General features: G+C 40.3%; 1 protein-coding gene across 1 annotated transcript; it reads right to left on the bottom strand.

The window, feature by feature from the left end:
- Nucleotides 1-214: 214 nt before the first annotated feature.
- On the bottom strand, nt 215-26,832 carry HK3 (hexokinase 3). The gene is made up of 17 exons (XM_070933795.1): nt 26,169-26,832; nt 17,939-18,087; nt 16,761-16,880; nt 13,916-14,014; nt 13,667-13,766; nt 13,075-13,261; nt 12,144-12,299; nt 10,467-10,700; nt 9,590-9,894; nt 7,621-7,769; nt 7,308-7,427; nt 6,146-6,241; nt 2,522-2,621; nt 1,590-1,773; nt 1,334-1,489; nt 594-827; nt 215-350 (listed from the first exon to the last, which is right to left on the bottom strand). Exons 1-17 carry the CDS (start codon nt 26,830-26,832, stop codon nt 215-217), a joined length of 3,189 nt encoding a protein of 1,062 aa, XP_070789896.1.
- Nucleotides 26,833-27,736: the final 904 nt, after the last annotated feature.

The following is a 27,736-nucleotide window of genomic DNA, read 5'->3' as shown; positions in this document are numbered from 1 at the left end:
GCCTGAGAATCCAAGAGGCAATGGAGTTTGGTTTATTTCCCTCCTTGTTTTGAGCATGAATCAGAAATGTTAAACAAAACTGCAAAGATGGGAGTACCACAGCTACCGAAATCTGGCGTTCTGCAATTTTGTCACAGCTGCCTTAAAGAAGAATAAAGTCCACGCTGCAGATCAAGACCTGTATCTAGTGAAGAACAATCCAATCTCCTGCTTATTAAGAGATCTTTGTACGGCAGGCCACAGCAGCAATGAGTGCAGCTCCCTTTCCTGAGCCATCCTCTGACAATAAGAATTTGACATTGCAGTTTGGAGCCAGCAGAGCTACTGTATCCTGAAGTTTTTTTGCAAAGCTGTAGATAGAAAGAAATACTATCACGGGAAAAGGAACCAACATTTAGCCCAGAATCAAGCAAACCCCATACCAACAACATAGCACCTGAGTTAACACCCTGCCTGGAAATATTGGCTCTTGCTGTTTACTCCTTTTTCTTTTCCACAAAATAAAGTTAACTGACATTGCAAGCTCCAAATATCCCAAAGATTATATATAATTTTGCTTCCCCCCTCCCCATGATGCAGAAAAGTCAACTCACTAAGGGTTCATCTTATACACTGTCCCATCCACTCCAACCGTCACCTCCAACTTTGTCATGCGCTTATTTTCTCGAATCTTTTCTACAATAGCTGCCACTCCAGCTGCACACATCATAGCAGCTCGTGAAGTCACGGTATGACACACTTCCTTCACCACTTTGGCGTCCTCAGGAGAAACGGGCAACCCCAGCTCTTCCAGGATCTGATAAACACGTTGGCGGCTTTGGCTGTCACTTAATAATATTAGAAGTAGAGATAGAAATTTGTTCTTTATTGGCCTTACAGTAAGTGGAAATATGGGGATTCTGGCAATCCCAACTGGGCCTCCTTTTAGCCATATTCGTTCTAAAGAAACTGTATGACCAACTGTGATCAATAATATTTGGCATATTCTAAACAGAAACCTGCACAGTTCCAAATAAACAATGTATAATGCATCAATGATCACTCTATAGTCATATACCAACTTGCCTATTTTCTAAATCTTGTTTTGATTGACTTTTTACAGAATTTAGACACTAGGGCAGATGCAGTCTTCGTTAAAAGGAAAGACCAAGGTAGACATGAGAAAGCCAAGTAAATTCACTCCAGACAGAAAGATGAATAGATAGAATAGTAAAACCTAAAGCTGATAACTTTAGGCATTTTAACTGCATTGGAACTTAAATTCTACATCTAATGACAAGATTCCTAGTATCAGGCAAAATAATTATAGACAATAGAATATATAAATACTTACTTCTCTATGTCTGATAACAATTTAGTGGGAAAGATGCCTTTGTTCTGAAGTCCTTTTAGCTCGTGACCCCTAAAGAGGATCTTGCGAGATGCTAACTCCAATAGAACATAGCGCACTATCTCACCCAAATACATGCCACTAATCATCTTCTCAAATCTGTGGGACATGGAAATCAGTATCATACAAGGAGTTGACCTTGCAGGTAGCCATCACCACAACCCCACCAGTCAATCCCCAATAAAAACTACACAGTCACCTTTGTTGGCTAGGATTGAGAGATTCTTTATCCACAATGTCATCATAAGGTGTTATGTAGTGCTCAAGACAGCCATCGTCTCCAAATGCCCCACATTCCATATTGATGCACATTCTGCCTTCATTACTCTCCAAGGTGCCCACATTCCTCATTTCTTCCATATAGCAAGCATTGCATCCAGTTCCTTGAAATAAAATAAGGAAATGAATCATTGCTCAAAATTGACTATCATACTTTCCTCCATTCTGACCAAGAAAATACTGTGGGCCAAGGTTAATTTTTTTAAAAAAGTCTGCCCAATTATTTTTGCATTTTAAATGCATTAGGAATATAGCCTTATATATTAAGAATTAGTGGCCTGGAACAACAGGACATGTAGCCAACAATGCCAAGACACATAGAGGAAGGGCAAATCTGCACTTAGGAAGATATCCTCCTGAACTTCAAAGATGGACTCATTTACACAGTCTTACTATTTATAAAGAGGGGAAGCCAAGTGGCTCAGCAGTTAAGATGTTGGGCTTGTCAGCTGGAAAGCCGGAAGCCCAGGTTCGAAACCCAAGTACCATGTGACAGGGTGAGTTCCTGTCCTCATTCCAGCTCCTGTCAGCCTAGCAATTCGAAAGCATGCAAATGCAAGTAGATAAATAGGTACCATTTCAGTGGGAAAGTAAGAGCTCTGTGATGTCATGCTGGCCAAATGACTGCGGAAATATCTTCGGACAATACTGGCTCAATGGTCTTGAAACAGATGAGCACCACCCCCTTTAGTCAGCAACAACTAGTGGAGTAAAATCCAAAGAGACTCCTTTACCTTTTCACCTATTACTATCTATACTCATCCTACTGATCTCATACTATTTGCCTAGTTTACTGAAAGACAAAATATAATTTTTGAAAACATAATTAAATGATGCTGTTTCCTGACTTACCAACAATAAGACCAACTTCACAGTTATGGTCTAGATAGGCACATGACATCATTGTTCCCACTGTGTCATTCACTAGGGCAACCACATCTACATCAATAGTCTGGGAAAAGAAAGGGCGGGAGGGAGAGAGAAAACAGCAAGATGTGTTACCAGGCAACATGATTTCCTGTCACCAAGTAACCAGCACAGATCCATTGGGTTTGTCGCACTGAAAATTGGTCCTCTTTTCCTTTTCTTTTAATATTGGAAGCGCTGCCCTATCAGCCTAAAGGGAGCTCTTCAGCTGTGTCACTACTATCCAGTTGATTTGGTGAAGGGATATCAATGTTTCTGTTTATGAAACTAGATTCACTAAATCAATAGCAAAATAGGTACACTCTGTGAATGCCTTAACCCAATTAGCAATGGATGAGGAGGGTAAGCTTTAACCCAAAATGGCCCAGGATTTAGAAGGAAGTTAAACTACCTTTCTTCAATAAACCCATTTTGTTCAAACAACCCAGTAAAAGATGGGGCAGCTCTAAAATCCTACCTAGTTAGCTAGTTAGTTCTCCATGAAAAGAAGTGAATATAAAGTGTAGCTGTAGCTGTAAACCCAAGTCTCACCTTTATAAACTCATTTGCAGTCTTTTTCATCTACCCTAGACCAGGGTGGTGGTCGTCAGCATCCAAGCCAAACCCACCTCTGCCTGGCCAATGGAGTTATGGTTCAATGAAGTTTTGTCACTTTTTATTCCCTCTGGTGTTAAGAATTTATGAGGTACCAAGTACTTCATAGACAATATGTGAGGTTTTTGTTCTCCAAATAGTGACTTTAGAATCAGTAATTGTGGGATTATGTAATTGTATAATTATGTGCTGATACCAGTAAGAATTGATTAGATTAACGGCCAATTGTGTACAACATATGGTGAGAATAGGGCCAGTGACCTTTCCCATCTGATATATTTCAATTATGGCACATTATACAGTATATACTGACTGTATTTGCACAACATACTCTATCTGGTTACTGAATAGATCTATTTTTGAGTTGCTACAATGCAATGAGCTAAAATCCAACCAGATGGTTTGGCTTGATACAATACAATAAGTCACCAAAAAAAAATCTAATCAAGATTTTAAATCAACATTCGAAGCATAATAATCTATGAACAGCAGCATCTGTGAATGTGTGGTGGTGTCAGAAAATACTATAGTGGCTGTAACAACACAATCCAAACTTTGTCCCTTTTTATGTGTGTTACATCACACATATGTACAAAAGATTGGGGCTTTATTCCAATGCTATATCTGTGGACCCCTCTGAGGACACCACTGTAGAAGAAGGCAACTACCAGGTCTTGAACTGACCTTGGTAAGCTGAGTGTATAACCGCAATCACTAATTCAATTCAAACTTCCCACTTGTTTCTTTTGTCTTAGTTATATATTTATATCCTTTTCTGCTCTGGCAAGTGATCATGGTAACTAACAGAATGTAAAAATAAAAATAGTATATAAAAAAACTACAAATACAAATAAAATAAATATTGAATCATCTAATAATTAAACCTTAGCAAAAAAGTTGCATCATGGTTCTACACATAGGATTGGGGGGAGGAGAGAGAGAGAGAGACCAGCTGCTATCCTCCCCCACAAAAGAGTGCATTCCATAGAACAACTGGGAGAACAGCGCCTTCCGTACGCCAGAAAGATGGTCCTTTGCTAACAGGAGTTTTTTCTAGCAGGTCTTTCCTCCCAAAGTTTAAATCAGACAAGATCATAAAGATTCAGATAGGGTCTCAACAGTTTGCAGTTTTAAAGGTTGCTATCAATACCTTCAATGCAGTGGTGAAATCTGAACCGGTTTACTACCAGTTTGCTAGCTGCACATGCACAGTGTGCACCGTGCACCAAATGCAAGGTGCGCACGTGCAGTGCAGGCCAAAAGGAGGCAAGCGGTAAGTAGAACAGCATGCGAGGGGGAGTGATCAGCTGTGGCGCGCACTTCTTTTTTACTTTTAAAAGCATTGCTTTTAAAAGTAAAAAAAAGCCTCTGACTCAGCTGTGATCGTCAGAGGCTTTTTTTTTACCTTTTAAAAGCATTTTTCTACAACCTCTGGCCAAAGAGGTTGTAGAAAAAATACTTTTAAAAGTAAAAAAAAAAAAAAGCCTCTGATGATCACGCGGCTCAGCTGGACATTGGGGGGGCAGGAATTTTTGCTACCAGTTCTCCAAACCACCCGCTGCCATTGTGGTGGCGATCCGATCTGAACCGGGAACATTTCACCCCTGCTTCAATGGTACCTACAGATGATTGCCAAGTTGGATCTTGCAGTATAGGTATCATATGATCCAAAAATCTTGTACCAGTTAACAACTTCAAATACAACTTCAAGTTAAGTTTAAAATATAGTCCCGTGATAAATGTTGGGTAGTCAAGATGGGGTATAACTAAGGCATGGATAGCCACTGCCAAAATAACTGGTTTAGAGAGGAACCCAGCTAACCAAACCTACAAAACAATGCAAAGACAATTCTTGGCACAACAATTTACCAAGAATCCAAATGGCCAGACATTAGGGATCATTTCCAGCCTGCAAATCTCTTCCTTCAGAGGATTACAGTCCTGTGCAAAACAGGATGCCCTTGAATCTGCAAATCCAGTTTCCAGATTACTAACACTACCTCTTATGTTGCTGTTGGATTTAAGTTTAGATTATTTTCTCCCATGCAGCCCATTATCAAACTTCATTAAGTTGGGAAAAAAACTTAACTTCCCCAGTGTGTGTGGAACTACATATATACATAAGCAATGAACAGGAAAAGACTTTTTGTAGGGTAAAGCAGTGGTGAAATCCTCTGTGGGTTGCCACTATTTCGCTGCCCGCACATGCGCCTCAAATGCGTGCTGTGTGCGCCAAAAACACGTTGCATGTGCATGTATGTACAGTGCACACCAAACATGTGCTTCGCACAGAAAAAGGAGCCTTTTGAAGGTAAGTAGAACAGCGAGGGGGGGAACAGCTGTGCCGCGCGATTTAGATTCGCTAGAAAGCAGGATTTCCTGTTTTCTAGCGGGTGTAAATCACGCGGCACAGCTGATCGTCGGAAATACCAGTTCGGTATTTTTTTACTACCGGTTTGCCTGAACCGGTAGCTTTTATTACTACCAGTTCACCCAAACCAGTGCGAACCGGTAGCAATTCACCCCTGGGGTAAAGTAACTGGAAGAAAGAATTTGGAGTGGAAAACCCAAAACTGAAGAAAATTAAACAATTTTTTGCCTGCTCCTTTTTGTTTGGATTTATTAAAAAAAATTTTTTTTTCTCCGCTGCTGGATTATTTCACATGATATAAGCCCCCACTTTGTGGAAAAGAAAAGATAGGCTCAGATTTATAGAAGAGGTTTGGCAAAGAATAATAGTTAATAAGAAATTTATCTATACATCTATCCTTCTTGAAGTTGCATTTCTTTTAGAAAATCAGTGAGTAAGTACCAGTATATACTGTAGTTTGCAAAGGAATATGGCATATACTCTCCCTATCTATAGCACCATTTTGATTGGTGTGAATAAGCTTGAACAACCCATATCAAGTACATTAGCTTTATTTAGACACTGCTTTTGCATGTCATATATACCTTCTGACGCTGTACTGCATCCCGCAACAAATTCACAACATCTTCTCCTACGCAGTCAGTGGCACTGAAGCCTTTAGTCCATCTCAGCAAGATGCCCTGTCAATGCCGGGAAAAAAAAGGGAAATTGCCCACTTGGAATGGTTCAGTAGAGCTGGTCTCCAAGCTGTTTGTACGTAACATGCTATTCAATAGCATGCAGCCAATATAGTGTTCGTTGTTTAAAAAGTATGTATTTTTTGTATGTACATTACAAGTATAATGCCTGTCAGAATGGCTTCCTTGAGCTTAAATAGAGTACAAGGATCATTAAGTTTAAAAAAAAGGATTATATTTTGCCATACAGACCACACTGGCATTCTAGAAAAATAGTAGGTGGCAATTACTCAGGGTTTGATTGAACTCTGTAGATCTAACCAGAAAAAAAGGACAAAAGTAAATTGGGGTAGAGCACACAACGCTGAATTAGAAAAAGGTATCTAGCGAGGTACTTTCTAAATTGATATCCTGTGACTGCCTGTATCACCTTCAGAGCCATATTGTAAAAAATGCCCATGAAATCATCTTAAAATTTCAAATATGCCTAAAAAGATTGCCAATGACTGCATTAGGCTATTCCCTTATTTTGTCAAGGAGAAATGGCAGCAAGCAAACAGCTAGGCAATAAGGCAGGACTGATTTAGGAAATAAACATTCTGAACAGCCTTTATCTTCCTATCTTGCAACTGTGAGGACTAGAAACTTTCCAATTCAAAACTGGATAGCTTTTCTAAGCTTTTACAGAATTATAGCCAGTCATGACTTACCAGAAGAAAATAATGGAACTATCAGGAAAAAAAATTCCCTGGAAGTCATTACTGGTGGCATTCTCAGCAGTAGCTGGATTTCCCAATTTAGAAACTGCATCATGATTCCTTTGTTGTTGTTTTTTATTCTTTGTCAATCATTTCAATTGATTGATTGATATTGATTGATTTAGAGACTATCCAACGCTAGAACATTTCTTGGTGATTTTCAATTAAAACCAGGAAAAACAATAAGGGGAAACACTTGTGTTTATTTCATATTTCATGAATTCATTCTTGTTTCTTTCCCGTTTCATCTCTTGTTATATACGTACATTCTACCATCTGTGTAATAGAATCCCACCCATTCAGTTTCATACCTTATCTAGGCTTATTTGATTGCATGGAAAGGAAAAAGTGAACCCAAGTGGTAGAGCATGTGCAGACATCCCGTGCTTAGTTTGAAAATCCACCATACAGTTCACAATGTGATCAAACAGCTGTAGGAATACAAAAGAAGGGAGTGGGATACGATGCAAAAATAAATTTGGAGTTGAAGTTACTTGATAGGCAAAATTGCTAGTCTTAATCCTAAAAGGAGTATCCATATTCATATGCCACAAGAATTCAAGAAATCCACAATCCATTCATTCTCTATCAACCAAAGCCATATCATCCTTCTCCTGCGCTTACCTGTAGCCCAGTACTTTGGGTTATTTCTGGTGGAATGGCATAAGTCTCATTGATGATGTGCACACCACCCTCCTCTTGGCTTTTCACCTGTACCATCAATACTCGGAAATTGGTTCCACCTAGATCCAGTGCCAGGAAATCCCCTCTCTCTATAAAAAGTGTATGGACAACAACAGCCTCAGTGAAATAGACAGAACTTTACAACTCCCAATCTTCATCAGGATGCTTCAAGAAAACCCTACTTTTTTTTTCCTGTGAGGCAAATCTTTTGCCAGCCTTAACAAATGGCATCAAAGGAAACATGTCATTTTCCTTCAGTAAATCTTATTTGCCCTCTAGCACATACATTTTTTATCTGATGGCTTAAGACCTACTAGTAGTTTGCTGCTGAACTACTGGCAGATTAAAACAATATATGCTGCCACTGCAAATATGTGCAGTAGGAAATGATAACTGGGTCTCAAGTTTAAGTAGGGTAAAAGTGCATTCCTGCATGTGAAATTGTTCAAACCTATTGTCCTACGTGAATTGGGAAATCTCTAGACAATCACTGTCTCTCAAGCCAACCCACCTCACAGGGTTATTATTTAGGGAAAATAGGAAGAGGAAGGAGTATCAAATAGGTTCACCACCTTGAGTTATATTTATAAAAATAATAAAGGTAGAATGATAAATAAAAGCAAGCACAGTGCCCTTTGCAGCAAGATAAACAGCAGTGGTCTCGGGTCAAATAAATAACCAGGCTCAGGTAAGATCTAGTCACATGGAGAGCTTTCTCCTGACTTCCCTGAGGCAAAGTCCCTGAAGTACCATCAGTACGCTGACGACACCCAGCTGTACATCTCCACCCCGGACCACCCCAACGATGCCCTTGAAGTGATGTCCCGGTGCCTGGAGGCCGTACGGATCTGGATGGGGAGGAACAGGCTCAGGCTCAACCCATCCAAGACTGAGTGGCTGTGGTTTCCGACGTCCCGATATAGTCAGCTGGTGCCATCGCTGACTATTGGGGGTGAATCATTGGCCCACGGAAAGGGCTCGCAACTTGGGCATCCTCCTGGATTCACGGCTGTCTTTAGAAGAGCATTTGATGGCTGTGACCCGGAGGATTTTTCATCAGGTTCGCCTGATCTGCCAGTTGCGTCCCTTTCTAGATTGGGACTCCCTACACACAGTCACTCATGCCCTCATCACCTCTCGTCTGGACTATTGTAACGCTCTCTACATGGGGCTCCCCTTGAGGTGCACTCGGAGGTTCCAACTGGCGCAGAGTGCGGCCCCACGGGTGGTGATGGGAGCAACGTGGAGCTCCCATGTAACACCTCTCCTGCGCGAGCCGCACTGGCTCTCGGTGGTCTTCTGAGTGCGCTTCAAGGTTTTGGTTACCACCTTTAAAGCGCTCCATGGCTTAGGACCTGGTTATCTACGGGACCGCCTGTTACCACCAATAGCCTCCCACAGGCCAGTACGCTCCCATAGAGAGGGGCTCCTCCGGGTGCCGTCAGCCAAACAATGTCGACTGGCGGCCCCTAGGGGGAGAGCCTTCTCTGTGGGGGCATCTACGATCTGGAACGAGCTCCCCCCGAGATATGGAGGATCCCGGAACTTCGCACCTTCCGTCGCGCGCTTAAAACGTTTTCATTTCATCAAGCTGGCCTGGCCTAAATCTTCTCCTTTTTTAAATTTAAATTTTAAACACAAATTTTAATCTGTTTAATTATGGGGTATTTTAAAATTCAGCCTAAATTATTTAATTTGTTTTAATCTATTTTAAATTTTGTATCTCTGTGTTTTATCCTCTGGCTGTTCACCGCCCTGAGTTCTTCGGGAGAAGGGCGGTATAGAAATTTAATTAAATAAATAAATAAATAAATAAATAAATAAATAAATAAATAAATAAAGTCCATAAATACAGTTCAAAACACTTCCCTCTCTAGATATAGGGCTCTACCCAGCTTCCTTCTCTCACCAGAGCCATCAGGCAAATAACAGACGAAAGTGGGCAACATGCGTAGACAGCTTTTCTTGTTGGCTGCCTTCGACAGGCCGTTATCCATCTCTTGTCTGATCCCATTCCGTAATCTTTCAAGATCTACAATTGAAAGCTTTAAAGGAGCCAGAACTTGAGCCAGGCCCTCTCGATGGTTTCTAAGCTTCACTTCTACAGCTGTCACTATGGCAGCCCCTAAGATACTGCCGTCATCTGATGGGATAAATGTGACAGAATATTCAGGAACCAGCTCTTTCAGGGTTTGCTGCAGTGTCTCACTGTACCTGGAGGGAGAAGAAATGTCAAGGCTTTTTGAAGGATAAAGACAAGAAGTAATCCGTTGCATTGGTCCATTCACTCTTTCTTGACCTATGCCTCTTTTTAGGATTATCACGCTCAAAAAGGAGTAAATTTGCTTCTTATGTGTACATATAGGCCTCCTTGCATTATCCAAATGTTATACAAAATGGTAAAAAAATATAGTTTGAGATGGTGTAAACAACTTACAAAGGAAACAATTCAAGCTTAGAAATATTTAACTGGATAGAACCATTTCTTTCTCTCCCTCCCACCCCCTCTCTCACAGGCACATGGCTTACAGCAATACAAGAAACTGCAGCAAAACAAAGTATTAGGCAGACTTACTCAACTGATAATAAAAAAAATAAATATTGGTTGCTAAACTGAAGAAGAGAAAAATCATTCGTAGAAAAACCTTTTAGAACTTGTACCCTAATCCAGGAGAAATGCTAACAAAACCATACTAATTGAGCAATAATACCAATAACTATTGGCAAGAGAGACTAGCATTGGTCTGATGAAAATAAATGTTCCTCTCTCCAATACAGTTCCTTACAATGAATGGCTCTTGTACATGTCCCCACTCATAACTACACAGATCTTCGTCTCTGGGAGCTGATGTTGTTCATGAGTATGTGTGAGAATAGCAGCCAATCCAGCAGCACAGAGTTTGGCAGACCGGGTGTATACAGCTTGGCATATTTCTTGCACATGGAAACAATCTTGATTGCTTGCCACTAGTCCAAGACGACAAAGGAAACTTTTGGTTTTGGCAAGGCCCACTTTATCACTGTAATTAAAAATATATATGAGCTAAGGGAGATGCATGCAGAAGACACAACCAGTTCTGACCTCAGCAAAGGTTATTAATGGAAATGAATAAATCTAGCTATAATAGTTTGGTAGAGGTGCTCTATTTTTTAAGATGACATATTACCAATGCAAATTCAATTTAACTTTCTTTCCTTAATCATGTCTATGGAGATTCTGAGTCATCCAGGTCATGGTTGTCCCAAGGTGCTTTTTCAAAAGGCAACTGGACTTTTTGGTTTTTCTTTGAAGATGTTTCGCTTCTCATCCAAGAAGTGAAAAGCAGCTGAAGAAGCGTCTTGGATGAGAAGCAAAACGTCTTCAAAGAAAAACCAGAAAGTCCAGTTGCCTCTTGAAAAAGCACCTTTGGGATTCCTTAATCATGGTTTAATGTTTAGTTTTCACTGCCACTAGCCACTAACTGTGATAAATACTAACCAGCTAACATCTTAAATGGCCTTGGAGGAGGAAATGCATATCTTGATCAAAAAGGACCCAGTTAACATTAACAATGGTCAATTTTAGCATACAAGCTGTCCTAAAGCATCATTAAGGGAAAAGCTGGTGGAATTTCTGCAAAAGAAGGAAAAAGAAATGGCGGAAGGAGTGTTTGTGAAATGGTCTGCTCAGTAATAATAAATTTGGAATTGCTAACTCTCCTAACATCTGACTTCTTTCTTTTAAGTCTTACATATCTTACATAAAATTATTTTCTAGGTAAGAAAAATGTAATTAAGCTCATTTATAAATCTGTGCTAAAACCATGTACATTTTAATACTATATCAAATAAATTTAATATCAATTGAAATACTGTATTTCAAATGATGTGTGTTTTAAAGAAAATTACCTAATGTATGTGATCTTTGGAGTAGCATAATGCTTGCCCCTGCCAGTGATTTTTATTTTACTTTTTATTAATTACCATTTATCATCTTCAAAGATTTGCAACAGTGATTATACAGATTAGTTTATCAAGTGTATCACACTTCTAAAATAGCTTTATATCTTGACCTGTATATGATGTGTTACTCTAGTAAAAGCACACAAATATTTCATACATAATTGACACCCCTTATAATAATGCTCTGGAGGTTTTTGTGCGTATATGTTTTTCAGACTGTTACATACATTATATGAACTCTAAAATCACATTTCTTTGTTACCTTCTTCTATAAGGATATTTTATTCTAGCAGTTATCCTACCTGAGATGCCATGAACAATATATCTGTGCATTCTGCAAACACTCAAATGAAGAAGTTAATGTATTTTTTAAAACATGACTCAGAAGTTAAAGTTAAAAGGCTTACTCCTCTTGATTGCCATGTGTAGGACTAAGATTAAACTAATAAGTCACCCAAAATCTCATTCTACTATTATTTTTAGTATAAGGAGAAAAATCTGATATCACAAGATTAGCTTACTCTGTGACCTCCACAATGTCTTGTAGTGCCAGCTTCCCCTTGATTAATAATGTGGGAGTCAGAACACCATTGAATAATTCAGCATTCCCAGACAGATTAGCCAAAATAATTCGGACAGTCTCACGCACATAATAGGAACTGGTCATCTTCTCAAACCTGGCAGCAATAACACAGGAAAATCATTGTCCCCCCAAAAAATCTGAGTGGAAGCAGTAAAACATTCATCCTGGGTAGCTAGCAGGTAAACTATACACAATTCACAAAACAGCTTGGCTATGTCTTATTAATACCTGGTGCTATGAAAGACTAAATGAGTTTCATCCCACATTAACAAATGAGTGCAATATATAGAATCAGAATTATTGGATTTACTTACAATCCTGGAACCAACTATAGTTCTCTAATTTTAGGATCCTAGTTCCAGGGCAGGTTTCTCTAGATATGTCAAATTGGAAATCCAGAAAAAAGCAAATGGAGGTACAGATAAGATGGAATAAAGCAAGGCAAATATACATAATAATATTTTAATTTAGTGGATTGAAGTGCAGATTGAAGTGGTTTGCCATTGATTCAAGCTCTGAGCCACTGAATTCATGGATTACATACCAGCCTTTTAAAAAAACTTTTTAACTTTTTTCCTCTATCTCTTTTTGCAATATTTTACCTGATGAAGAGTTTCTGTGTTTTGACTGATTCTAATAAAAAATATTACCGAGACTTTGAATTTGTTTGGTGTTGCAGAAATGTATTTGTTATAAATGTAATCTATAAGGCTTTGGGGCTTCAAGAATGGAATTTGAAGCAACAACTCTGATTTTTACTGGAATGCATAAATGACTTAACCCATTGATTCACTGATTCTTCTCTGTGGCAGTATAGGTTAATGCTTTATAATCATTATGTTGCCTTCATTTCCTTTACTATGACCCACCTGCATTTTCCTTGATCCATGGATTCTTTATCTACCAACACGTCAAACTCTGTTACTTCCTCACTCAATTCTCCATTATTCCCAAAGGCCCCCCATTCTGTGTTCATGCACATGAATCCCTTAGTTTCCTGCAAGTTTCCAGGTATGCGCTCTGTATCTTCCATATAACAACAGTTAGTGCCAGCATCTATCAGTAAAAAAAAAAAAAAAAAAAAAAAAAAAACGGGAGAAACACAATGCAAAGAAAATAATCACAATAAAGTACTAAGCACAAGAAGACTTGAAAGTTAAATGAAACTATCTACCACCTTTATAGATCTTTGAAATTGCTAAACTATTTAAGATATTGAACCCATCTATGATGATACTGCTTTATCTTGGCCAATGGCTAGTGTTCCTTGTTTTGAGGAAATGCAAAATCTTTCTGGTTCTCCCTACTACCTTTATGGACATTGTCCAGTACTCAGTTAAGAAGCTTTCAGTCCAACATATATATTTAATACCTGGACACAAAAAAATAAACCCTAAAGTGTGACATGTATGATCCTTGTAGTTGATCAGCAGTATTATCTTGTGCCCAGCATTTGCTTACCTATCATTACTCCTACTTGACATGGCCTGACATTAGAAGAACAGCTCATCAAATCTCCCACAGCATCATTCACAACAGCAAGGACCTCTATTTGGTAATTCTAGAGTAGTTAAAAGTAAGATATAAATCAATATAAATCAATATAAATCAAAATTTTAAAAAAAAAGAGAGAAAGATCAAAGTGGCTCTCTTGCTCTGTCTTACAGAAACCTCTGTTTTTACTGCCATTGACCCAGTTACTACTCTAACCTTGCAATTCTCATTGATAGCCGTTTGGAGCAATTTGGTCACATCTTTCCCCTCCACACCTGGCCATCGGAAATCCTTTGTCCATCTGATCAGTTTACACTAAGGGAAAAAAACAGAGGAGGAGATTTTCTTCAACATATGCAGTAGCCACTAGGAAACTAAGATATTACCTACAAGCACTCTTTTTCAGGACAGAATATGTAGAGTAATAAACTGTAATAAAAATCTCTCACTTAAGGCTAATCTAGGATGATTTGTTTCCAGATCTAATGTAAGAATCAATGTTTTCTGAAAAGAGAAGGGCTACATCTTAAAAAGATGGGGAAATCATGTTTGGTGGATACCACACTAATCTTATCAGAGGGTATTAATCTAGAGCAAAAGAGAGAAGGTAACAAAAGAGAAGGTAACAAGGGAGGTTACACGAGGTTGGCTCCAGGGGATTATAAATGCTTCCTTGAGAGAGGGTGTCTTCCCTGCCGCCTTGAAGGAGGCGGTGGTGAGGCCTCTCCTCAAGAAGCCTTCCCTGGACCCAGCAGTGTTGGCTAATTACCGTCCAGTCTCCAACCTTCGCTTCGTTGCGAAGGTTGTTGAGAGTGTGGTAGTGCGACAGCTTCCTCAGTACTTGGATGAATCGGCTTATCTAGATCCGTTCCAGTCGGGCTTCAGGCCTGGATACAGCATGGAAACGGCATTGGTCGCATTGGTAGATGATCTCTGGAGGGCCCAGGACAGGGGTTGTTCCTCTGTCCTGGTCCTATTAGACCTCTCAGCAGCTTTTGATACCATCGACCATGGTATCATGCTGCACCGGTTGGAAGAGTTAGGGGTGGGGGACACCGTGTTGCGGTGGTTTTCCTCCTTTCTCTCTGATCGGTCGCAGTCTGTGTTGACAGGGGGGCAGAGGTCGACCCTGAGGCCCCTTGTATGTGGGGTGCCACAGGGGTCGGTTCTCTCACCCCTTCTGTTCAACATTTATGTGAAGCCGCTGGGTGAGATCATCTGTGGTTTTGGGGTGAAATATCATCAGTATGCTGATGACACTCAGCTTTACATCTCCACCCCGGACCACCCCAATGATGCCCTTAAAGTGATGTCCCAGTGCCTGGAGGCTGTATGGATCTGGATGGGGAGGAACAGACTCAGGCTCAACCCATCCAAGACCGAGTGGCTGTGGTTTCCGACGTCCCGATATAGTCAGTTGGTGCCATCACTGACTATTGGGGATGAGTCATTGCCCCCCACAAAGAGGGTTCGCAACTTAGGCGTCCTCTTGGACTCACGGCTGTCTTTAGAAGAACACTTGACGGCTGTGGCCGGGAGGCCTTTTTATCAGGTTCACCTGATTCGCCAGTTGCGTCCCTTTCTGGATCGGGACTCGTTAAATACGGTCACTCATGCCCTCGTCACTTCACGCCTGGACTACTGTAATGCTCTCTACATGGGGCTCCCCTTGAGGAGCACCCGGAGGCTTCAGCTGGTCCAGAATGCAGCCACGCGGGTAGTTATGGGAGCAGCATGGCGCTCCCATGTGGCTCTCCTCCTGCGTGAGCTGCACTGGCTCCCTGTGGTCTTCCGGGTGCGCTGCAAGGTCTTAGTTACCACCTTTAGAGCGCTCCATGGCTTAGGACCGGGGTACTTACGAGACCGCCTTCTGCCACCAATAGCCTCTCACCGCCCAGTACGCTCCCATAGAGAGGGGCTTCTCAGGGTGCCGTCAGCCAAACAGTGTCGACTGGCGGCCCCCAGGGGGAGAGCCTTTTCTGTGAGGGCACCCACCATCTGGAACGAGCTCCCCCCAGAGATACAGAAGATTCCGGATCTGCGCACTTTCCGCCGTGCCCTCAAAACATTCCTGTTTCAGCAGGCCGGCCTGGCCTAACTTTCCCTTTATATTGCTTTTTGATTTTATTTTAAACTGGGATGTCTTGAATTATCTAGGACCAGAGTGTTTAGTATATTTTAATTGGTTTTTTTATTAATGTTTGTATTACATGTATTTTTATCGTTCGCTGTTCACCGCCCTGAGTCCCTTAGGAATAGGGCGGTATATAAATTTAATAAATAAATAAATAATAAATAAAAGCTGGGAAAGAAATATACCAGAAAAAATTGGGGCCAACAAGACAAGAAATAAAGGGAGAAGCATGAGAGAGGCAGGTAGATTTAAAAATAGTCAGGGAAGAACAGTGAAACCACTGAGACTATAACTCACAATCTCATATTCCTACACTAAAACACAGAATATGAGAAGTGAACAGAGAAGCCTAATACAGACAGACTATATGCTGCCATAGACACCAGCAAAGTTCATTGAGGTGATCCTCAACTGGAACATACCCTGAAAAACAGTGGTGAAATCTAAAATTTGTTACTACTGGTTCTGTGGGCGTGGCTTGGTGGAGGGGGTGTAATGTGACTGGGTGGGCGTGAAAATTCTTTTTTTTACTTTTAAAACCATTTTTTATATGTAAAACTGTGTAAAAAATTCTTTAGTTTGCCTCAAACACGGCTAGCTCTGTTCCCAGTCATTTTAAGCAAGACTTTTTTCACTCCAATGATTTATAGCATCTTTTAGAGCATGCAACCATTGCTATGGCGATATATCACTAATGAAGACACGCTTTATATCGCCACAACAATGACGGGGTGATGCTACATGACACTATAAAACATTAATGTAGAAATCTCTTTACAGCTATTCCTTGCCAGGCAGTGTTGTATGGCAGCAGTTGTGGTCAAATCTTATTTCTACTTCCTTGTTCTTCCCATTCAGAAAATGGCGATCTAAGAAACAGAGTTTCCAGTCTTCCAGATAGTTTACTATTGTCAATCAGTTATTCACCTGGTTCAGTGCAATATGATCACAAGAGAAAGGGAAGGTGAAACCCAGTGGGAAATATTTCTTGTTTAAGTTAAGTCCACCCAAAAATGTGTTCAGGCATTGCGCCATGAATTCAAAAACCTGAAAGAACAAGGAGAACATTGTAAGTAGACAGACTATGCCCCCATCCTCCAAAATGGTACAATTCAGAATTTAAAGTCAAAATAAAATTTCCAGATCTGAACATGGAATCAGATCACATGACTTTTTTAAAAAAAATAATCCTTGAATCATCCTCAATTTATTAGTTCATCATCTGTGTATCACTCAAATTATACATGTCTCCTCACCTTTTTATTCTCACAACAATTTTACAAAGTAAGTAAGTATCACTACAGTACCCTTATCTTTGCTCAGTTCTCTGGTTCTAATTTCTCTGAAAAAGCCAAGCATAAAATAAAATATATTGGAAAAAGGAGGGAACATATGTGGAGGGAAAGCCACTAAAAGGAGAGAAAAACATTCAGGAAATATTATTTTATTATATTTTTGATTATCTCTGGGAATATAAGGATTATATATTTATAGTATATTATGATCAAAATGTGCTCAAGTGAAAAAGACATTTTTCAAGTGGCTAAATATCTCATAGGACATAGATTATCCCAAAAATAAAAGGGACAGCACAGCCCCTTTCCATATGCAAGGGGTGTGCTGACAAAAATTAGTGTTTTTTCCTTAGGTTCTAACAGGTTCTTGCAAAATTTTTTTCAACTGACTCAATTTTTCAAATGACTTCAGCTGCTGCACCAGAAGAAATGGGGTAGCATATTTTGCAGCATGTCCTCTTGCACTGTGGGAACAGATGGATCATATTTGTAGGAATTCCCACTATTCACTTTCAATTCCTCTGAGTTCCTTTCTCCTTCCTAAAATCAAAGTATTCCAAGAGGAGTACTGTATAGCAGAAGTTCCAAGAAAACAAAGAAGAGCAGAATGAAAGCTAGGAAAAATGGGGAAAAGTGAAAAAAAAAGTTAGAAAATCAATAAAATAACTTTTAATTATGGTACAAAAGAAGAAAAAGTAAAGACTGCAGAATAGCAATGAGATCATAATAACAAGTAATTATGGATTAGGTGAGCTGAAATGGAATTTATGGGTTAGACAAGCTGACAAATTCAAATGCATAGAACCATACCTGGTGTCCATTGCCACTCAAAATCTTCTCAGGAAATGAGAAATTCTTTTTTTTCACCACCATTGGTTCATCAACATTATCCGTCAGTTGTAACAGCAAGACTTTCACCTGATCAAAAGTCAACTCTAGTCCCAGAATATCCCCTCTCTCTGAAAAAGACACGTAAGCATCCAGGAGTTTAGTTATCAAGACTGTTTCAGTCCTCCTACAGTTGCCATACAACAGCTTTCAATTTCCAGATGAAAGATGATGTTTCTTGGTGTTTTATTTGTTTATTTATTTACAAATCAATGAACAATTTTAAGCCCAAAGACAGTAAAGAGTAAGCAATGGTAGATTATTTCCCACTGGGAAAGGAAACATTAATCATTGTCCAGAATGTCTATCATGAATGACAACCTATCAAAAATAACAGGCTCATCACCATTTTTTCAACATTTGCCACAAAATTAGAATAGCACAATACTGAAGACTCACATGCCTGTTCCATTAATTTATCACATAAAAACATGATAAAATTGGATATAGTTAAGAGGAAGCACAGAATAAGGAATCTGGTAGAACCTTTTGTAACTACCACTTTTTATTAAAAAATATAAACTTTCATGAGCTGCACCTCGGCTCATGAAAGCTTATATTCTTTAATACAGTGTGTTAGTCAAAAATATGTTACCACATTTCTAGTTTTTTGTTTGCCACCATAGACTTACATGGATTTCCTACTGCAATGAAGGTACAGAAATGGGTTTCTGTACCCAACATTTTAACATCTATAATGATTAAAAAGTGTTGGAAACAAATTATGTTGTCTCTGCTAATGCAGAGGCATAAGTCAGCACTGCATATACATACACACCAAGATGCTAGATTATATTGCTAGATGCAACTGAAGTGTATGGAGCATCTAACAATGGATCTACATAGACATTATATCTTAAAAGTATACTGACAGGCTCATTGTAGTATGCCTAATATTACCTCCACCTTGAAATTTTCCCTATATTATTTCAAGATAATTTTTTCAACACAGTTTCAATGTGCTGTCAGGTAGAATGTGGTGCAAAGTTGTTTAATACACATTTTTCTTGTCAAATGTTAACCAAAATGGCTGATGTTTATAAAAACAGGGAAAGTCAGACCTGGAAGTTTCCTGCAAAATATGTGAATGTAAAGAGAGTAAAATAAAACAAGGTTTTCTGATAATACCTACTTCTAAGATTGATTAGAGAGAGGACAAGTTGTGAAAAGAACAGGAGACAAGGGTATCCTAAAATTTGCTTTCCCCAGGGATCTGGAGGATAGGTAAGGTTTTATTTTATTTTCTTTCTAAAAAAAAATTACGACAGAAATACGGAAGCAAAGAAACAATTATTCAAATCTGTGCATGTTCAGCAGATAGAAGATTGTTTATCATGTGCTTCCTGAAAAGCAAAGAGAGGTGGCAGAAGAGGGAGAGAAAAGAAGGGAAGATAAAGATAATTAAAGGCTGAGGGAAATCTGGTATGAAAACGGATGCAAGATTGCAAATTTGAGGCTAATCACCTCTTTTGGCTCACTTTCTGACAACTATGGGGTTGCTAAATGCCACAAACTTCTGTAGGGAGATGAGAGCTATTTGAATGCTCTGCCCCAGACACCTGATAGGTCCAGCTTGTTTCTTTACAGCACTCACTTTGGGAGTTTCCCAGTAGCCTAGAATGTGGTTATGTTGGGAGTCTACTTGAACTCTGGAATATGGAGATGACAAAAACTCTCCACAAGATTTCTCCCAAGTGATTTCTTCCTATATACTAGTCCTGATGAGTCCTTTAATTTTTAGAATACTCCCAAACAAAGCATCAGAAGAGATACTTAGAGCATCACTAGTGGAAGAAAACAAGCAAATCTGATTGAACACGAATGCAAACTCAGATCTGGGCCTATGCTGTGGTGAGGAGGTCAGCAAAACAGAACTATTTCTCTGTTCTTATTCAACAACCTCCACCCCTCCCAGATACCCCCAAGGATCCAGCAGCTCTTTTACAGTAAACCTATATAGCCTTTTAGGGAAGAATGATTTGAAAGAACCATCAATGGACCACTGTGAGTTACTAACAAAACAGTTTGCCTTCATTCAGTCAGAAAGGTAAACAGAATCTGAAGAGATGTTAATGGTTAAGTCTAGCAGTGTTACCTAGAAACAATGCAACCTGTAGATCGTAAAGTAATCCAGAGTCCTTTAGGGGGATTCTTGAATCCTATCCAACCTGACTTGGTTGTGCCACTAGTGAGAGAATTAAAGCTTGGTCTGAACAGTTATGAATGCCTTATGGGAGGATGAAACATCAGTGTCCCTAAAGAGGGCATTGGGTAACCTATTCTAAGAAGCTAACCTGAACCAAGCTATATTAGACAACTATTGTTCAGTCTTAATCTGCCCTTTCATGGATGGTATGGAGAAAGTGGTCATTGTAAGAGGAGGGAATGGCCTTGAGGGACAGGAAGAAGAATTGCTATACCAAGAAAACAGTCAAATAAGAGTCCTGACTCCTGCCCAGGAATGTAACGTGAATAAGTTTCAGACAAGTCCTCCCTGATTCTCATGAAGATAAGTGGGGGAAGCACATTCAGATTTGCAGGATTCTGTTACTATAGCTTTGCAGTAAAAATAGTACCGATTTACATGATATTGGAAGCATAAACTGATCTGTTCAGAAGGACTAACATTAATCTTGCAAGTCTCCTACTTTCTAGAGAGGCAGAAGATCTCATTTTGGTTGCTGGAGATAACAGGACATACTGTACTGCTATCTGCCAAACATCTCATTGTAGCTTTCCTGCAAAACCAGCAGCAAATGAATTTACAAATAGACAATTTACAAAATACCATGATGCAACTAACACAACAGTTGGGACAGAATTTGCCTCAATCCGCAGCAGCCTGCAGCACATGCAATGGAGTTTCTTAGGAAATTTGGGACATCAAGACCAATTCCTGCCATTTATACTGTAGTGTATCTAAAGTACAGAGTGGTGTATTTAGATGACATGTTGGTTACTCTGAGAATTCTTCCTTGCATGAGATGCAGTTTAGAAATGTCTTTAAAAACCTCTGTGGAAATAAGTGCTTTGCCAAATTGGAGTAGAGTCCCTTTGACTTTCCTTAATTAGATGATTTGGGGTACAGGACCTCTATTGAAGGCATGCAAATGGATCCTGTAAATATACAATCTTTTTTATCATTGGCAAACTTGCACACCTTGCTCCACTAATGTGAAAGATGTGCAATGTTTTTCTGAGCTTTGCTACTTTATACTGGAAGTTCGTACCCAATTTTGCTGACCATATAAAACCACTGTCTCAGCCCAAAAAAAGTTAATTGATTCTTATGGTCTACTTCAAAATAAAAGCACTTCGAAATTTAAAAGAACTCTTTGATTCTCGGCCACTACTCAAACATCCAAACTCCACCCATTTTAATATAGACCAAAGCTTCAAATTTGCTGGTAAGAACAATTTTCCTCCAGACAGAGAAAGAAGAAAAAGACAGATCTACTGCCAGGTGCCTTTCATTCAAGGTTGCTTCTCCCAGTAAAAAGCAACTACGACATTTCCATTTGGAGTTATTTGTAATGAAAATTGCTTTCCAATAATGGAGGCATTTCCTGGAAGAGGCTGCCAATACCATTGTACAAGCCATAAGAATTTAGGTATGCGGGAGGTACAATTCTTCACTATTCAACAAATCAGGTGAGAACTCTTTATCTTCTGTTTTGGCTTTTGTATTTCCAACATTCCAGGCTCACAAACAAGTTCCAAATCCCAACTCATGTAAGCCTGAGTACAATCTACAATGTATACCCAACTCCAAATAACATACTGCAACCAAGCAATTTGGAGTCCCACCCAAAGTCAGATTCTATGAAAGACTGAGGAGACAGGAGACAGGGTGATTATTTCAAAACAGATCAGAGCACTGCAACAGCATGAAGTTTATATCAGGGTTCAGATGAATTACCTCCAGGGACCCCAATAAGGCAATTTTTCACCTTTCATAATAGAGGAAAGGGCAGCTGTTGTACAATGGTTGTTTATCCATTTCCCTTCTTTAAGATAAGAACATGGCACCATGGGGGCGGGGGGAGAGGTTAGGCCTTATGGTGGTCAAGGGTAAGGATTACATTTCAATTTGTCATGTCTATTATAAAACAAAAACTGTTCCTGGAAAGCCGCCTGGCTTGCTGTAACCTCTAGAGACCCCTTCATGGCCCTAGAACTCAATATTAGTGGATTTTATTATGATCTACCCCCAATACAGGGATACCAGCAGCTGGTAGTAGTGGATTTATTCACAAAACCGGCCCATTTAATCTCTTGCAAGAATCTCCCAACAGCCCAGGAAACAGCACAGCTCTTGTTTTTGGATCAAAAATGTTTCTGGATGCAGAGTATTAGCCAATCATGACATTTTGGACCACGGCACTCATTTACATCCATATTTTGGGAGATGCTTTCCCACTTTTTAAATATTAAAATTAATTTGTCATTCTCATATAATCCAGATTCTAATGGTGACTTTGAAAAAGTTACTCAATTATTGTGGCAATATTTTAAAAGCTACATCTCCTAACAATAAGAGAATTGGCCTGAAACGATGCCTCCTGCAGAATTAGCCCACAGCAGTCTAATATATCCCTCCATCAGAATGTTCCTTTTTCAGGCAACATTCAGCTGCCACATTCATGTGTTTCCCTCCATACCTAATGTATCATTAGTTCCCTGTGCTCAGATTTTTTACAAGAGAGGCAAGTGGCCCACTGGCCTTAAAAGGGCAGCTAGAGCTGGTAAAGACAGCAGACAAATAGGCTGCACACAAGCAGGAGAGGGGTCAAAACTGCTGAAGAGGATTTGGTGTGCTTTTCTACAAAACCTTTGCCATCTGCCTGATCTTCAAACTTTAATGACTCAAAGTTCATTAGTCTCTTCCCAGTGATTAAACAAATAAACACAGCCTTCCATTTGCAATTGCAACATCAATGAAGTTTTATCCTTTATTTTATAGATATAGGTATCTGGTTCTAAAAGAGCCACCCTCCTCCCTACGCACAAAGACAAATCCACCTTTCCTCATGCTGGTAGATGGGGAAGAACATGAACTGGACAATACACAGGACTCTAGACAGAAAGGAAAATGTTTAGAATACCTGATTCAGTGGAAATCTATCAAAATTCAGAGAGATTATAAAAGGCAGCCTCAGATGTGCATGCTCCACAAGTGGTGCACCATTCATTGATTGACAGCCAGAAAAACATCACCCACAAGAACTACTACTGTTGCAAAAGACTGGGGCAAACCAAAATGAGCAAAAGTTTGACTTCTATGGGTTGGAAGAGGCAACAGAGCTGTCAAGAACACAAGCAGAGAACAGAGAAGTTTCAGCTCCATATACTTCAGGGATGCACGACTGAGCAGAAGACAAGGCAGCTTCTTCCAGAACAGGAAGATAAAGAGTAGGCAACCCAGCAGAAAGGAACTCTCGGAGTACAAATGAATTATAAGATTTGTTGAGGGACTTTGAGAATTGCTAGCAGTGGAGAGGAGCAGCACACCTGCATTTTGTACTCATAGCCAGACTTGGATTTCTCTAAGAACAAGAGGGGGGGCTGGACCAATAGGGGAGGTGATGTAAAGGACAGAGGGCATGGCCTCGAGGGATAGATGGAAAAGCCACTACTCAGACAACAGTCCAATGAAAGAGGCCTGAGCCTTGGGCAGGAATGTAAACTGAATAAATTGTCTGAGGCAATCCCTTCGCTAATTCTCATAAAGGGAGGGAGGAGGAAACACATTGCAAGATTGTGTTACTATAGCTTTGCATGACCTACATGACATGGGATTCCTAAACTGATCTACCTTGAAGAGCTGACAACTATTGATTGCAAAGGAGACTGGAAGATATAGAATATCTGGAACATTTTCAATTCAAGCCAAGGCATAAGATAAAAACTGCACTGTTTGCTCTCCTTGATGACATATGGTAGGCTTTTGATGGGGGCGGGGGATACAAACTTACTAGCCATATTAAATGTTTTGGTCGCTTTACTGTTGACCATTGCATCCTTCTAGACTGGATTTGGAAACCGGGAGCTCTTTTCTTTAGTACAACAGTTCTTTCCTAAATCAGTGGTTTTTGTCATAATATATGGGGAAGAAGGATTAAGCCTCCAGGTATTCCAATATGGGGTTCCTCAGGGCTCGACCTTCTTTGCTATCTATCTTACTTAATATCTACATGAAGCTGTTGGAGTCTAATATCCAACAGATTGTGTTAGGTGTCATCAATATGGTAATGATACCCAATTACATTTTTACTCCTAGCTACCTGGGAAATACAATGAAACTCTTGACTTGATGCCTGAAATTTGAAAGAGGCATGTATGAGATTCAGAGTTAGCAAAACAGGCAGCTGTTGCCCAAATTTTCTGTTGTGAAACATTTGTTAAGTGAGTTTTGCCCCATTTTAGCCTTTCTTGCCACAGTTGTTAAGTGAATCACTGCAGTTGATAAGTTAGTGACCCAGTTGTTGAATAAATCTGGCTTCCCTATTGATTTTGCCTGTGAGAAGGTCTCAAAAGGTGCTCTCATGCAACGGTCATAAATATGAACCAGTTGTCAAGCATCTGAATTTTGATCAATGATCATGGGGATGCTGCAAAGGTCATAACTGAAAAATGGACATACGTCACTTTTTTCAGTGCCATTGTAACTATGAATGGTCACTAAATGAACTGTTGTAAGTTGAGGACTACCTGTATACCAATTGCAAATGTTCCTGAAATAGGAGGTACTGGCTATAGTCTCTCACCTCCTTATCACCTCGTGGGTAGACTACCTGTAGTATGTTCTACATGGATCATCTTTGATGACCATCATAAATTGCAACTTATGAAAGTACATAAGCAGAGACATTTAGCAGAGACAACCTGGTATTATTATATAATACCCATATTGCAGAAATTTCATCACTTGCCCATCTGGCTACAATTTATACAAATGACAAACAAATAAATAAAGCCTTGGAATCTAATCTTACCACAGTGCTTCACACATTGAAGAGGTTCGAGTGCAGAGTCTGCTTTTGTGATAATCATATGCATTTTCAGTGTGAAGTCATTAAGAAACTGCTTCTCTACAGTACTGGAGAGCTACTCTCAACAAGAATTATGTGGAGGTGGCAGAATTTTTCCAAACTGTATTCTGCATAACTGTACTACATTAATGAATCCTCTGCCTATTATGGACAAACCCAAGAACCCAGAGCACAGACCAAGACCTTTATCCTCACCCTAGGAATTGTTGCCTCAGCCCAGCTGCTCATGAGTAAACATCACTAACTGCAGTTAAAGCGCAGGTTAGCAGATCTGGGCGTTCCGGGACCATCATTTTTGATCTTTTTATTTTTATGTGAATTTGGAGCAGGGGCATTATTTTATTATGTTGACTTTGTAATCTGCCTACAGCCTTAGAGAATAAGTGGTATGCAGACTCAACAAACAAAGACTAGATAAAAAAATAATAATCTCACGGTCATAATTTATATTCTCCCCACAACTCCAAGCAGGGAAAAATACTGTTTGGGGAAAGGAATTATGTGCATGTTCCCACTTATGTGGATACAACTTTAGATGTTAGAATTCCAGCAAGAACATGGAGGCAAACATTGACTCTTACCTATACATCAGGCTCATTTATTCATTAGAATGGTATCTCATTCATTTCTGTGCAACTCAAAGCAATGTGTGCAGTACTCCTACTCCAGTAAGGTGGATTGATCTGAGAGAAACTGATTGCTTCTCAGCTGGCTTCCATCTTTACAGCAGAATAAAAACTCGTGGTATCTGACTTTTTTCCAGGGCCTTAATCATACCTATTCAATAGTTGCCTTCCCAGTAGTGATGAATATTATCAGGTAGGATGTTGGGAGCAAATTATGAGAAGGCTATACCACTGTGCAATTTCACATACAGGGGTATGTGCAAAACAATAAATAGTAATGCAACATTCAAACTCATTCCTTGTGAGATCTCTCAAGTGAGAACACCTTACATCTGTATCATTTTAAATTTTCAATTAAAATGTATGTGTGTGTGTGTGTATATATGTGTGTGTGTGTGTCTCAGTGGACACGGTATTGATGACCTTGAGTTAGGATGGAAATCCATAATCTATGAAATTGCAAAGCATGCTTACCACTACCATCCGGCAAAGCAGAAACATACGTTGGCAACATAGGTAAGTAACTGGTTACTTTGTCCTTCTGCATGAGGCCCTTTTCCAAGGCTGCCCCCATTGAGTTCTTCACAGATTTGAGCTGTTCCAGGGTTACATAAAAGGGCAGTATACGTTTCTGGATGTGTTCAGGGATAGAGGAAATTTTAGGAGAAGGTCGATGTGGTATTAACCTATGAGCAGACCTGGCTTCTGGGACTGTTGGTAAGGCTGTTTTGGTAACGGACATAAAGGAGGTAGTTATATTTCCTCTGTCCTTAAGCATTTGCTCATCTCTGGAGGAGCGTGGCAAGCCGGCATGCATTAATGAAAAAGAAAGAATGGATGAGTTGGTGGCAGCAGAATCCTGATGGGGAAAAGAGAAAGAATCTTTCTCTGTCCGGTCAAGCGGATTTATCTCAGAGGCATCAGATCCCGACTTGCTAAAAGCAAAGAAGGTGTTAGAGTCCGGGGAGGCATTTAACATTAAGGAGATCCTGTGTGAGCTCTCGGGAACTGGCCTTGAACCTGAGGCACTTTTCAAGAAAAAGGAAACCTTAGAGCCTCTGGCAGAGGTAGGGCTTTCTGGCCCAGCAGAACCACTGCTGGCCCGCTCAGACTTGGGACCTAAGCCCTGCTCAGCCATGGCAAGAGCCCCCTGGCCCCAAGAGTCACCAAGATGTGCAAGGGGAGAGGAGAGAAGCGCAGGCAGGCAAAGGAAGCCTGAAAGGGCAAAGAAGAGAAGCTGAAGGCTTGGGGCGCTGAAGAAGGCATGGGGTGCAAGGGGAGGAAAAGGTGGTTAAAGAGGGGCGCCAGCTAGCTGTTGGTGGGGTGAAGCCCGGGAGGAGAGGGGAGGAGCGGGACAAGCAGGAGCTGAGGAAAGGGGGAGAAGGAGGAGAGAAGGAGGGAGGAAAGAAGGAAGGAGTCCCGGACGAGGGAGAAGGAGGCGGGCGGGGGAAGGGCGGGGAGGAGAATCCCTGGAAGGCAGTTGGAAACGGGCTGCCGGCAGAGAAGAGCCGGAGGGGAGAGGTGGGCGGGGGAGCGTAGAACGGGGACCACAGAGTTACGCGCAGGGAGGCGTCGCTTTCTCTGGAACGGCCTTGCTTGACCTCACGTGAGTTGTTTCCCCACCCCACCCCACCGTAGGTGTGTGCAGGTTGCAACGCTCCGCCTAGGGAGCCCATCCAGTTGACCCACCCAAACTCCAACTCCACGTTGGGAGAGACTGGTTACAGAACGCCCCTCCCTGTTTTTCAATTAGAAATGTTGTCGGTTTGTACTTTTATTTTAATCTCACTTCTAGCGAGTGATTCAGACTGGCTTCATAAAGTGAAAAACAGAAGGAAAAAAACCTCCCTATATAATAGATTAAAACACACACGCGCGCACTTGCCCCAAGGGAAGAATTTTTTTTTTTTAAAAAAAAAACCTTTCACATGCTACAGGAGCCTGCCAGCCAGTTTATCCGAAAGCCTGGGGGTGGTGGGGTGAGGAGAAGAACAATGTTTCAGGCTTCCTTGAAGGAGGTTAAAATGGATTATTTTTAAAAT

Source organism: Pituophis catenifer, unplaced genomic scaffold (assembly GCF_029215685.1).
Source record: "Pituophis catenifer annectens isolate HBS135680 unplaced genomic scaffold, rPitCat1.0.hap2 SCAF_2, whole genome shotgun sequence".
Classification (NCBI taxonomy): Eukaryota; Metazoa; Chordata; class Lepidosauria; order Squamata; family Colubridae; genus Pituophis; species Pituophis catenifer.
The sequence above is the reverse complement of the archived record's forward strand: the minus strand, read 5'-3'. Positions and strand labels throughout refer to the sequence as shown.

Coding starts and splice junctions, on each gene's coding strand:
- HK3 (XM_070933795.1), bottom strand. CDS start 26,832: ATGGCTGAGCAGGGCTTAGGTCCCAAGTCTGAGCGGGCCAGCAGTGGT. Junction 14,015..16,760: donor ATCATATTGCACTGAACCAG/GTGAATAACTGA, acceptor TTTTTCCCTTAG/TGTAAACTGATCAGATGGAC. Junction 6,242..7,307: donor ATCAAATAAGCCTAGATAAG/GTATGAAACTGA, acceptor CGGCATTGACAG/GGCATCTTGCTGAGATGGAC.